At 32.2% G+C, this 13355-nt stretch overlaps 1 protein-coding gene across 8 annotated transcripts in view; it reads right to left on the bottom strand.

Moving 5' to 3' along the window:
• The window catches only part of RIMS2 (regulating synaptic membrane exocytosis 2), a 618814-nt gene that overhangs the window by 264436 nt on the left and 341023 nt on the right, over nucleotides 1–13355 (bottom strand). For all 8 annotated transcript variants that reach the window (XM_058564761.1, XM_058564763.1, XM_058564762.1 and 5 more), the window contains 2 exons: nucleotides 13112–13283; nucleotides 10548–10701 (listed from right to left, as the gene is read on the bottom strand). In XM_058564761.1, coding sequence (XP_058420744.1) covers nucleotides 10548–10701; nucleotides 13112–13283 — 326 coding nt within the window. The remainder of the gene's footprint in view (nucleotides 1–10547; nucleotides 10702–13111; nucleotides 13284–13355) is intronic.

The raw sequence follows: 13355 nt of genomic DNA, 5'->3' as shown, positions 1-13355 counted from the left end.
TGGTCATTGCCTAATAAGAACGTGTAATCTAAATGAAAGCAAAGCCATTTTCCCCCTAATTTTTTTCACTGCAGTTTGCTGCTTTCCCTAATATTTACTACATTTAACTTTCTTCAATTCCAAAATACATGAGACTTCATTTGTAAGCAAGGTAGGCGTTTGTTTATATGGTATAAAGAAGGGAAACCCCTCCCCTCAAAACATTTATTTTCAGGTTGCAGCACATCAAGGAGAGACAATATATCATGTTAAGATGTTATTGTGCTATTTCTTTCAGACTTCTATCCTCAAGTTCTATTTTATTTTATTTATTTATTTTGTGTGCGTGTGAGGAGGACCAGCCCTGAGCTAACATCCAATGCCAATCCTCCTCTTTTTTGCTGAGGAAGAGTGGCTCTGGGCTAACATCCGTACCCATCTTCCTCTACTTTATATGGGATGCAGCCACAGCATGGCTTAACAAGCAGTGCACTGGTGCGCGCCTGGGATCCAAACCGGTGAAGCCCGGGCCGCCACAGCAGAGCGCGCGCACTTAACCGCTTGCGCCACTGGGCCAGCCCCCTCAAGCTCTATTTTAAAATGATAAATCTCCTAATCTGGCACTCAATCCTTTCTGCAATGTCTCTTCATACTATTTAGATTTTATGTCTTTATCTTCTCGAACTTACTATTTACTTTTTTACCTCCATTTATTGAAATCTTACTTATTCTTTTTAGTTCTAGCCAAAATACTCATCAAAGCTTGTACTATTCTCTCATACTTCTAAATTACTGCAGCACTCTACATAAACATATAATTTTAATTTTTACAACTCTCTTTCATATATATGATAAAAAAAATTATACAAAGTCAAAGATTAAGTATGGCATGATCATGTACTAGGATATTAATTGTGTTTTATTATCCTTATATTTTTACCTTCCACACTGTAAAGAGGTAGCAAGTCTTCTGAATCAGGAAGACTTACGTTTTAAGATTGAAAGCAAAGTGAGATATGGACACTTTACTTTCCATACTCTAAGCTTATTAATGAGATTATCCTAGAAGAGAGAAAAGAGAGGAGTATAGAGAGGGCAGAATGAGGAGGCAAACACTGCTAAAGGTCAAGATTCCTCAGAATTAGTAAGGAGACAGTGGTTAGAGAGCCTTGTGAATAATAGAGACCCAGGCTTCAAGACCTCTCCAGAGTCCAGTGATACTTTAGGATTCTAGGATAGCAGTTCCATGTTACAGCTCAGAAGGCGAGATGTTAAGCACCAGAGCAACCAGAATTAGTAAAACCTGCTATATGTAGACCTGGCCTCAAGTAACCATTGCACACTGGGACATGTCAGTGAAGCTCAATAAGGATTAAAAATTAATGCGTCTTTCTTTGATATTGTCCTTTTTTAGGGCTTCCTAGAATTGCTGTTGAGAGGTAGGAATAGTAAGGAGAAGGATATTTGACTGGGAACAGAGGTACCTAAGAGTCAGATTAAGTAAAATTTGGGGGGGAAAAAAGGGTATTGCACATGCCAGTTTGTAAATAAAAGTTTTACTTGCTTGTACTTGCCACCCAAGTATAATGTATCTTCGGAACAATCACAGTATCAGCACCATAAACATAACAGGTAACTAAATACTTGTTGATATAATTAAAATAATGTGGATTTCAAAAGAAAGAAAAACCAAAAATAAACAATGCTGTGTAAAATATTAAGCAAAATTTATAAGAAATTACATTAAATGCAAATGTATGAATTACCCCAATAAAAGATAAATCTTATCAGAATGGATTTAAGAAGATCAAGTTTACACTGTTTTCAATAGACCAACCTTAAATATAAGGGCACAGAGAGGTAGAAAGTAAAAGGATTGAGAGAGGTAGACCATACAAAAAACATTAACCCCCAAAAAAGCAGAAGCAGCAATAGTTAACATTAAACACAGTAGGTCTTAGGGAAAAAGCATTCCTAGATATAAAGAGAGACATTATGTAATGATAAAATTATCAGTCTACTAGGAAAAATATAACAATTCTAGATCTGTAACATAACTTCAAAATATATAAAGCAAAAAGTGACAAAATTAAAAGAAATGTCCACAATCATACACGGAGATTTTAACATACTTCTCTCAACGACAGATGGAATAATCCAACAAAAAATAAGCAAAAACCAAAGATTTGAACCACAAAATTAATAAGTCTGGTGAATTTGACGTATGTAGAACACATACTGAATTATGACAAAATAAACATTCTTTTTAAGAACATTTACCAAAATTGATTACATGCAGCACCATAAAGCAAATGATTAATTTAAAGGATTCCAAATTATTCAGAGTATATACTCTTACAAGAGAGGAATAACGCTAGACATAAATATTAAAAAAATCATAGAAAATCCCTAGAGTTTGGAAATTTAACAAAACACTCCTAAATAATCCACAAGTAAATGAAAGCTCCACGTTAAAAATAACCTAAGTATCCTTCCGAAGAAATGAGAAGAAACAAATACATTAAACCTAAGAAAGTAAAAAAGAGAAATAATAAAAAGAAAAAGAAACATTAATGGAGAAGAATAACAAACATACAACCTAGAAAACAAACAAAACAAAAAATAATTTTTTTAAAGACTTAAAATTGATAGGTCATTAGTAAAGTCTGACCAAGATAAAAAACAGAAGGAACAAATTACCAATATCGGGGAAAAGAGGACATCACTACACATCCATAGACGTTAATAGATAATAAGATGTTACTCTGAACAATTTTATACAAATACATTTTTTAAAAATTAGGAGAAATGTTCAAATTCCAAGAAAAATCCAACAGAACAAAGCTTACACAAGGGGACATAGAATTCTGAATAGTTCTAAATATCGTAGAAAAATTGAAATTGTAATTTAAAACTTACACATACAGAAATTACTAACCCCGATGACTTAAATGAAGAATACTTCTAAACGTTTAAAGAAGAAATAATACCAATAATGTACAAATTCTTTCAAACAATAGAAAATGAGGGTATACTCCCGAAAACTTTTTATGAGGCCAGCATAACATTGAAATCAAAAGTTGGCAGAGATATTACAAGAAAGGAAAATAAAAGACATCAAATAGATAAAGAAGAAAATTTCCTAATACTTTTTATGAAGCCAGTATAACATTGATAACAAAAGCTAATTAAAGACAATCTTTCTCTCTCTGTCATGAATATAGATGCTAAAATTCTATACATAATATCAGCAAATTGAATCCAGAGATGAAAAGTTATGCATCATGAGTTAGCTGAGTTTATTACGGGAATTCTAGATTACTTTAACATTTGAAAATCAATGCAATTTACCACATAATAGAACAACAGAGAAATATATGGTTATATACTTATATACAGAAAAAAAATAATACAATTCAACATCCATTGATGATTAAAAACTTTCATCAAACTAGGAAGAAAAGAGACCTTCCTGAATCTCAGCACAAAAATCTTACAGCAAATATCAAATATAATGGGGAAATATTTAAAGCTTTTCTCAAGGAATGGGAAACAAAACATGGATGCCAACTTCTACTCAACAATGTTACTTACACCCAACATTTTATCATAGGAGCTAGCCAAAGCATTAAGTAAGACAAAGAACAGCAAGGTATAACAATTTGAAAGAAAGAGGAGAAATTGTCATTAATCACAAATGACACAATATTGTACATCACAACTCAAAATAATGTATGGAAATGTTATTAGGATTCATTGAATAATAATAAATAATAAATTTTATTTCAGTATACCAGCATCAATTTAAACCAAATTCCTAGTTATAAATCTAGTAAGATACAAAACCTCTACCTTGAAGCCTATTAAAATATTATTTAGAGATATATCAGATTCATAGAGACAAAATTTTTTCCACTCCACAGAAAAATTTCAGTTCTCCCCAAACTGATCAACGTAATTTGAATCAAGATCCAAGAAGGGTATTTGTGGAAAGTAATCATTGATACGCAATTTATCTGTAAGTGCAAAAGGTTAAGAATAGTAACAACAATCCTGAAGAAGAACAAAGCTGGGTTAATTAAACTACCAGATATCACAAGTTATTATACAGCTATAGTAATTAAGACACTTTGGTATTGGCACAAGAATAGAAAAGTCGTCTAATCGAAAGAAATAGAGTTCAGAAACTTAACCACATGTATGTGGCCTTTTCAATAAATGTGCTGGATCAAGCGGACATACATAGGGTTAAGAATGAATTTTGATCCCTACCTTGCACAAAATACAAAAATCAATTCCAAATGAAGTGTAGATTTAATGAGAAGAGTAAAGCCCTATTATAGAAGAAAACATAGGAACATATCATTATGACCTCGAAGAAGATAAAGATTTTTTATACAGATCACACCAAAAAAGCATTAACTCTAAAGAAAAAATTGAAAACTAAAATACATTAACATTAAAAACTTCTCTTGATCAAAAAGATCTCACTAAAGAGTGGAATAGCAAGCCATAGAGTAGAATATATTTTCAATTCATATATCCTATAAATAACTCAAATCTATAATTTAAAAAAAGAAAACACTCATAAATCTATAAAAGAAGACGGAATCCAAAAGAAAAGTGGGCTAGAAATTTGACGAGGCTCTTCATAAAAGAGGATATAGAAATGGTCAATTAAGCTATGAAAAGGTTATTAGAGAAATGCAAATTAAAGTCATAATGAGATAGCACTGCACATCTACCTGGATGGGTGGGTGAAAAGCACTAAAAATACCAAAAATAAGTCAAGATGTAGAGAAACTCAAACCCTCATTCACTGCTGTAAGAAGTACAAATTGGTACAGTTTTGGAAACTGTTTATCAATATCTACTGCAATAGAACATATGCATAGCCTATTATCTATCTATTCTACTACTAGGTAAAATAAAAATGAACACATCTGATTTCCAAAAGGCAAGTTCATTGCAACAGTCTTAGGAAGAGTCAAAATCTGAAAGCAAACCATTAATCAACTGTAGATGATGTATAAATTTTTGTATATTTATAGAAAAGAATTGTATACAGCAATGAAAATAAATAAACTGTAATTATATGCAACAATATTGACAAATCTCACAAACACACTGGTAAGAAAAAAAAGCCAGACGTGAAAGAGTAATATATTGTGTAATTTCATTTCTATAAAATTCATATGTGTGTATTTCATTTATATGAAGTTAAAAAATAAGCAAAACTATTCTATGGTATTTGAAGTCAGCATAGCTGTCTGTCACCTTAGCAGAGGGAATAATTACTGGAACACAGTAAGAGGAAGGCTGATGTTCTATTTCTAGACGTGAGTGCTAGTAACATGATGTGATTACTTTGTGAAAATTCCTCTGGTTTTATATTTATGATTTATACACGTTTCTGTATAAATACTATACTTTAGTAAAAAGTTTACTTAAAAATGTAGACTTCTGCTTCTGAGAATGGTAGAGCAGCTTATATCGAACTATAGCTTATATCTCCTGCCAGTAATAATTATAAAATCTTGATAAAATATATTTAGTTAAAAAAAACTGTTTAAAGACACCAGAGAACAAACAAATGCAGGCAGAAATTGGTGATATGACTCTTGAAATAAGAAAAGCACATATTCAAACAGCTTTCTCCTTAGGGGCCTTCCCAATTTGGATCACTGCAGACAAGTTATAGCGCAAGCAAAAAGCCTCAGTCTTACAAGGCTCAGGAACCAAGAGGTCAGAATTCGGAGTTGTTAGAGCAGCTAGAATTGCAAGGGAAATCCTGGAAAGTAGAGAGCCAGAGAAGGAAGAGAGCCAAAATTATACACAACAGCCCCTCAAATCCTTGCCTGAACTGCAAACTGCAGAGGGAAAAACAAGAAGAAACCCACTGGAGAGCCACAGCTGAAAGGCTAAAAGAGCTGCAAGGGGATTTCAGCAACTTTCTGATGGATAGGATGCAGAGTTTGGAGTTTGTCTCATTATATTATAGGATTTTGGCCAACATCTTGGACTTTGCCTAGCAAGTCCACACCTTAGAAATAAGAACCACAAACCAGACTAAGGACTATGCCTTAGGACTATGGAGGAACCAAAATAGAACTGCTCTAATATATCTTCCATAGGTTGTAGGCGATCTTTCAGTAATTTAATTGTCTGCTAATATAAAATGCAACATTCTTCCAAATCCAGAGTTTCTAAAATGTATTAAACACAGTCTAGTACACAAGAAAAATTCATAGATATATAAAACACGCAGAATGTGATCCATAATCAAAAGAAAAAACAGAAATATAAGTAGACCCACAGAAGACTAAGTTGTTGGAATTATCAGACTTTAAAATAAATCCTATAAATATATTAAAGAATTTACAGGATTATATATATACATATACATACATATAATGCATGTATATACATATATATACATATAATGTATACATATAATGTATGTATATACATATAATGTATATGTATTGTAATATATACATATAATGTATGTATATGTAGATATATAATCCTGTAAATTCTTTAATATATTTAGATTTATACACATATATATGTTTATACATACACAGATATAATAAAAGAAGGGAAATTTCAGGAAGGACATAAAAACTTCTAAGAAAACCAAACGTAAACCTTAAAATGAACAACATCTTTCATAAGACAATTCATATTATGGTTTTCACGGAAAATTGGACACTGTAGAAGAAAATATCAGTCACCTTGAAGACATATGATTAAAAATAATCAAAATTGAGGAAAAGAAAAAAAGATTAAAAAGTAAACAGAGACTCAATAAGCTATGGAACAATGTCAAGAGGTCTTTATACATGTAACTGCAGTCCAAAAAAGAGAGAAGTAAGAGAATGGGGTAGAGAATTAGATGAAATATTGACCAAAAAATCCCCCTAGATAGTTGAAATCCTGAGAAACTTTAATTATGAAATCATGCTTCTTTTATTTTACACCTCTCAACAGCATCATTTTAGTTTAGTCTCAACGATTTATTTCTATTCACTTTTCTTTGGAGACTTGTGGTCATGAGGATGAATGAAAATATAGTAGATATGATATTTTCTATTTTAAAAAGTGAAAGGGGTGATAACATTACATTTTACTAAGCAAAGAATTAACCTTTGAGAAGTCGGAGAGAGGAATCTGGTTGATATAAGACAAAAACAAGAATGAAAGATCAAAAAAAAAAAGAAAACTCTGATTGGATCTTTACAGTTCAAATTGTGATGAGAATAGTTAATAGGAGATCAAGTAATAAGCAAATTAGTAAATAACTTCTGTCATGTTAAAAAGGAAGATTTTTCCCTTAAGATCTATGAAACTTTAACTAAATAGTAGTAAAAGAATATATGAAAATAAAAAATTATACATCAAAATACACTTTCAAAAACAATCTCTTTATGTTTCAGGAAAGTAATGAATATAAAGTTTCTCATCAATGAATCAAAAATAAAATTATGTTAATATGTGAGACACTTCGCCATCTAAAAAAGCAATCTCACTTCTGCACTGGTGCATTTTAATTATGGTGAACCCATAGCGCCTGTCTTGCTTATACATTTTAAAAAATGTTTAATCAATCACTCTTTGAAATAGGCACTGCTCCTCACATCATTTGGTAATGTCAAAATAACATTTGGGGTGGGAGCGGGTAAGAGTAGCCTGAAGTTAAAGTGTTATAGGAAATATTACTTCCTCATTAAAATTTTAATTTCTCATAGCCTAATTTCTTTCAGACTTTTGAGCAATAAGCATGTGGCCCTTTCTATAGATGTTTTAATAAATAGAACCTTCTTATTTTGCATGCAGAAATACTGGTATAAGAAGAAGTCATCTACTTCAAATACTTTTACCAATCTCTTTATTTGGGAAACCATTCAAAGCTTATAATCAAAGTTGTCTGGACTCCCATCTCAAAAAGACTTTTTAAAGATATTTAAGTTAACTACAAGATATACGAAATTATTTTTAGAATGGTTTTAACATATTTCCTTATATGTTTAAAATTATAAATTACTAATGTCCATGTAAATGAAGTACTGCTTTAAATCATTGGAACCTACAAATTTAAAATAGGAAATCATGAGTGGAGAGAACAGAATTCCAATGATATCATTTATTCACTTTAAATATCAGTAAATATCCATGTATATTCAATAAGCTCATAGCATCAGAATGATGTTCACAACCTCAGAGACTGAATTACCAAAACACCTTATTATGTGGATGTAGAGAATAAATGAGACATTACATTTTTTGATGATAACTGTTCATGTGTAAGTTCCATCAAATATATTAATGATCATGACCTTTGACAATATAAAACATACTTATAAATAAATGTCTGTTTACCCTCTCCATGGAGAAAAACCCTAAAGGAGGTCATTCTTGTCATAAATAAATTTTTTAAATAATTAATACATTTATTTATACATACCCTAATTTGAACCTAACCACTAGCAATATATCCTTAGCCAGTGGTAATGTCTGTAACTTTCTGACTATTCTTAAATGTTATTTCTTAATCTTTGTTTCTTTTATGCATATGTAAGTGTTTTTACTTATCTTCAGGCTTACACATTGCTAATAAATTATGATAACATTTTAGGTACAAAACACCAATTTTAGCCATATGTAAAAATATTGAAAATTAATTGTATTAGAGGTTAGTAGGTAGGTAGTGAGAAGACATGATACAACATGGAGCCATTATATTACCCATGGGTAAATTTAATATTGTAAATGATTAAGTAACAGAAGAGCCATTTGGGGGATGGGAAAATACTAAAAATCACAAAATTGATTAAATTAAATTGATTGCATGAAAATCCATGATACATACAGCTAACTAGAAAGTACACTATTCTAATTGTTCCTCACAGATACTATTCTTAATTAGCTAGGGAGAAAAAATGTAATGAAAAATATTGGTAGATTTAAGAGTTTCAGATATTGAGAACTGTCAAACCTACTCCTATTGCAATAACAACTGGAGTAAATGGAGAAAAGGCCAATCCTGTAAGAAAGGGCAGTGGTGGCCAGCATTAGTTTAGTTTATAAACCTAAAGTATAATAATTAGTACACAATGAATTATATTAGTAACCTTCATGTAGTAACCCATCATCTTACATTGTGATTTAGAGGGAATGTACTGAGTAGATTACAGTGGCCTGAAAGAGCACTCTAAAATGAATCTACATAAAATTCATGGTAATGCAATTATTACAACATAGGTTGTTGTAATGGCAATTCCAAGTAAGGGTGAGTGGGTGTTTACTCTGTGGGGAGGCCAAAAAAGTGAGTGCTGTAAAATTAGTGTTCAATTAATACCATCCAAGTGTAAGAGACTGTATCTAATAGAAATCAAGTTCCAGTCATTAGGGAGAGAATGTTTTAAAAAGGAGTGAGGATAATTCTCTAGGCCTTCCTATGACTAAATGTCCCATAGTACCAATCCTTTGCTCTTATTCTCTATTCATCAAACAGCCGTCTGATATATAATTTAGTTCTCTATTCAGCAGGAAAGGTATGATCCACATAGATAACAAGTGTTTGTTATGTTGCCAAATATACTTCCCATGATTGATAAATGACATGGTATTTGTGCTTATAAATTTACACTTCTGAAATTTGGTTAATGTCAATCAGTTTTCCATTACGTGACAAAAATGTTGCTAAACCTGGAACATGCTAACTCCATGAAGATAAAATTAGCCCATGAATACTATCCAAAGCAGCAAGCAGACACCTCACCTTTCAATAAAAGATTCATCGGGAAAACAAACTTGAGTTGTAGGAGGAACAAGCCAACAATGCCACTTTTCAATCTGGAAATCATTTCTGAGTTTTCTTTAAGATTCTCTGAATTGATCTAATTCTATTTTATAGTTTGGACTATGTATAATTCAGAGTAAAATGCAAACACTAATAATGACATTAACAACAACAACAACAAAACAACAAAAATAACATCGGTTTATACTCCTGAGATTATTTAATTCTTATAACCACCCTATAACGTAAGTATTATTATTTCCAGTTTCTAAATGGAGAAAGTGAAGCATAGAGAAATGACCTACCTCAAGTCATATAGCTCTTAAGTGAGAGAATCAAAATTTAAACTCAGGTTTGTCTGAGGAATGTTTATGGTCATGGTTTTAAGCACTTTGCTATCCTTGCTATCGTACATATTCATAAAGTACTTGGCATAATGAAGGTGGAAATCATAATTTCAGATATTTACAGCTACATGACCAAATTCTACTACATTAGCTATCTCATGCCTATATTTAAGATTCTAAGAGCTAAAATTAAAACAAAACTGTGCTTCATTTGGGGTCATACTGTGATGAGTGAATGCCATGGGTATAACCTCATTTTAGTGTACCAAACAATTTAAAAGCTTCAATAACACCTATGAAAACACCTATGAAGATACTCTTACGAGTATTAACATAATAGTATCTTCAAATTCTATGTCATATATATCATTCAAGATAATTCAATAAAGATGTGAGAAATTTTACTGAAAACTTACTTTGCAACCTGCGTGTTGGGCTCTCGCCATGGAGCTGTCGCCGTGGCATATATGGAGAAGGGTGGGGAAGTGGTAACGAAGAGACATCATGGGTCTGAAGTTTGTACCAATGTGGCTCATCATCTAATAATGCTGTTTCTAATTCAATTAAAATCTACAAAGCCAAGAGACAAAGGACTATTATATACCAATAATATAGAATTCTCTTAAATGGTCTCATAACTTTTATAATAATGATATTTGTAATAGCAATGCTGTTAGGTCAAAAGCAAGGTCATGCTGCAAAATTGTCCATATATTTTAACAATAATTAAAAAAAAGATAAATAAACTTGGGGCCGGCCCGGTGGCGCAAGCGGTTAAGTGCGCGCGCTCCGCTGCGGCGGCCCGGGGTTCGCTGGTTCGGATCCCGGGCGCGCACCGACGCACTGCTTGGTAAACCATGCTGTGGCGGCGTCCCATATAAAGTGGAGGAAGATAGGCACAGATGTTAGCCCAGGGCCGTCTTCCTCAGCAAAAAAAGAGGAGGACTGGCGGATGTTAGCTCAGGGCTGATCTCCTCACAAAAAAAAAAAAAAAAAAGATAAATAAACTTATTACTGATTTAATAGTTTCAAATATCTAAGACATTTATTTTGTAGACCCTTGACCACCCACCTACTAGAGGCTGTTAAATTTGCCATTATCGAAATAACACTTATTACTAAAAATCTGTAATAGTAACTAATATATATATAATTTTATAATTTAAAAAGCATTTTCACTTATATTCATTGATTTAACCTTTACAAAAACTCTTAAATGGGGAGAGAAAAACAAATTAGAAGTGCCTACTGTGTGTTAAGAACTATGTAATATGTTATCTTAATTCTCACAAAAAAACTACTAGTTTGATTTTATTATTCAACTTTTACAGATAAGGATACCAAGTCTAAAACAAAGTCTGTCTTGCTTAAATTTCTGTGTTCAACATATCAGGCTGCTAAGGATTCAAAAAAGAAAGAAACAAAAAGAATGGATTTTTAATATGAACCATATGATAATATGGATTTTATAATATGAATATTTAATAAACATACAAAGGAAATCAGTCCATAGAAATAAAAGACTCTTTTTATTTTCTTTTAGGGTCATGTGCAAATATGACAGTGTTTGTGTTTATGTGTATGAGAAGGGCTATATACCAATAAATCACTGTTTAGCTATGGGAGGTAAAGAAACAGAACAGCTAAGCTATTCTTTCATTCTTCCTAGATTTGCCCCAGTCATTTTCAAAATTACAGACACTGTGTTCCAAATGTTTACATATACACATACACACATATTTAATTCTCATATTAGCCCTGAGTTGCATACTACTATTATTCCCACTTAGTTGAAGAGGAAACTTAAGCACAAAGAGAATAAACAGCTTGCTCAGGGACACAAAGCTAGGAAGTGGTAGTGTCAGGAATGCAGACTTAGGCAGCTGGTGCCAGTCTCTGCTTTTAACAACTATGTTACCCTTCTACCCAACTGGTTTACCATTCTTTGGTTCCTTATCTAACAACACTCAGTTCAATATTTCTATGGATTGTTGTTTTTCCCAGGAGATTACCATTTCATTTACGCAGGAAAACCAACCACACTTAAAAAAGGTGAAAGAAACTAACTTAGTGCATTAATAGTTAGAGAACCGCCTCTCATCTTGCCCCTCTCCAACTTATTCTCCACATCACAGCTGGAAATACTTTTCTCAAGTACAAATGCAATAAAGCCATTCTCTTTTTAAAATCTATCATTTGTTCCCATTATCCACAGGATAAAATCCAAACTTCTTAATATGATATATTAAGGGACATGATCTGGTATCAGTTTAACCATCAAGTCTCATTTCTTACCACTTTCCCTTTCAATTTCAAAGCTCCAAGACCCCCTCAACTCCAGTATCGTGTTATCCCCTCTGCAGGAAATTCACTCTCCTTGACTTCGTTAAATTCTACTTTTTCTGTGGAGCCTTCCCTGGACCACTTCCCCTCCCCTGCACAGCATGTGTGTGTATTCCTATTGCATTTTCCCTGTAACAACAAATGCCATACTGTGTTATAATTGCCTATTCACTTGTGTATATCTCCAATGGATTATAAATTCCTTGAAAGAAGTAATATGCCTTATTCACCTTTGAAGCCTCGGTCCCTAGCATATTACAGGTACATTACAGGGCTTAAAAAATAATCCATGAATAAATGATTGAACTACTAGTGGTACAGTTGGTTCAGTAAAATAAAATGACATATACACACTATAAAACACAGCAACATATTTATGAAATACAAACCAACCTTTTATCATTCAACGTTGAGATTTCTATAGGAATAAAGACGTAAAACTTGTCATAGAGTATTCAGAACCATTGTTTTTAATGGCATCAAAATTTTATCTTAAAGCAGTAGCTAAGTTCATTCTGTTAAAGAAATTATGTTTACTTTTTCAGATATTCAAACTATAAAATTTTACTGATAGTCACATAAACAAAAGTATTCATGGTGATATGAATAGTCCAAGTTTTAAAATAATTCCAGATACCTCTCCTAAGAATTCACTTTCTTCCTCTCGAACGCGAGCTTGATCCCATAGGGTAATCTCCAGCATTCGTTCCCGAAATTCTCTTCGGTGCACTGGAGAATAAATGAATGTTTGGTTCCATTTGGGTTCCAACGTTTTCTTTACTGTTTTAGTTCTTCTCTTGTTTTTATCACTATGAAAAAAAATAAGAATATATGAACTTACATAAGCCTTTTTTTAAGTTTTGCCCTAAAAATTATTAATT

This window comes from Diceros bicornis, chromosome 21, assembly GCF_020826845.1.
Source record: "Diceros bicornis minor isolate mBicDic1 chromosome 21, mDicBic1.mat.cur, whole genome shotgun sequence".
NCBI lineage: Eukaryota > Metazoa > Chordata > Mammalia > Perissodactyla > Rhinocerotidae > Diceros > Diceros bicornis.
This window is presented reverse-complemented; position numbering and strand designations above follow the sequence as displayed.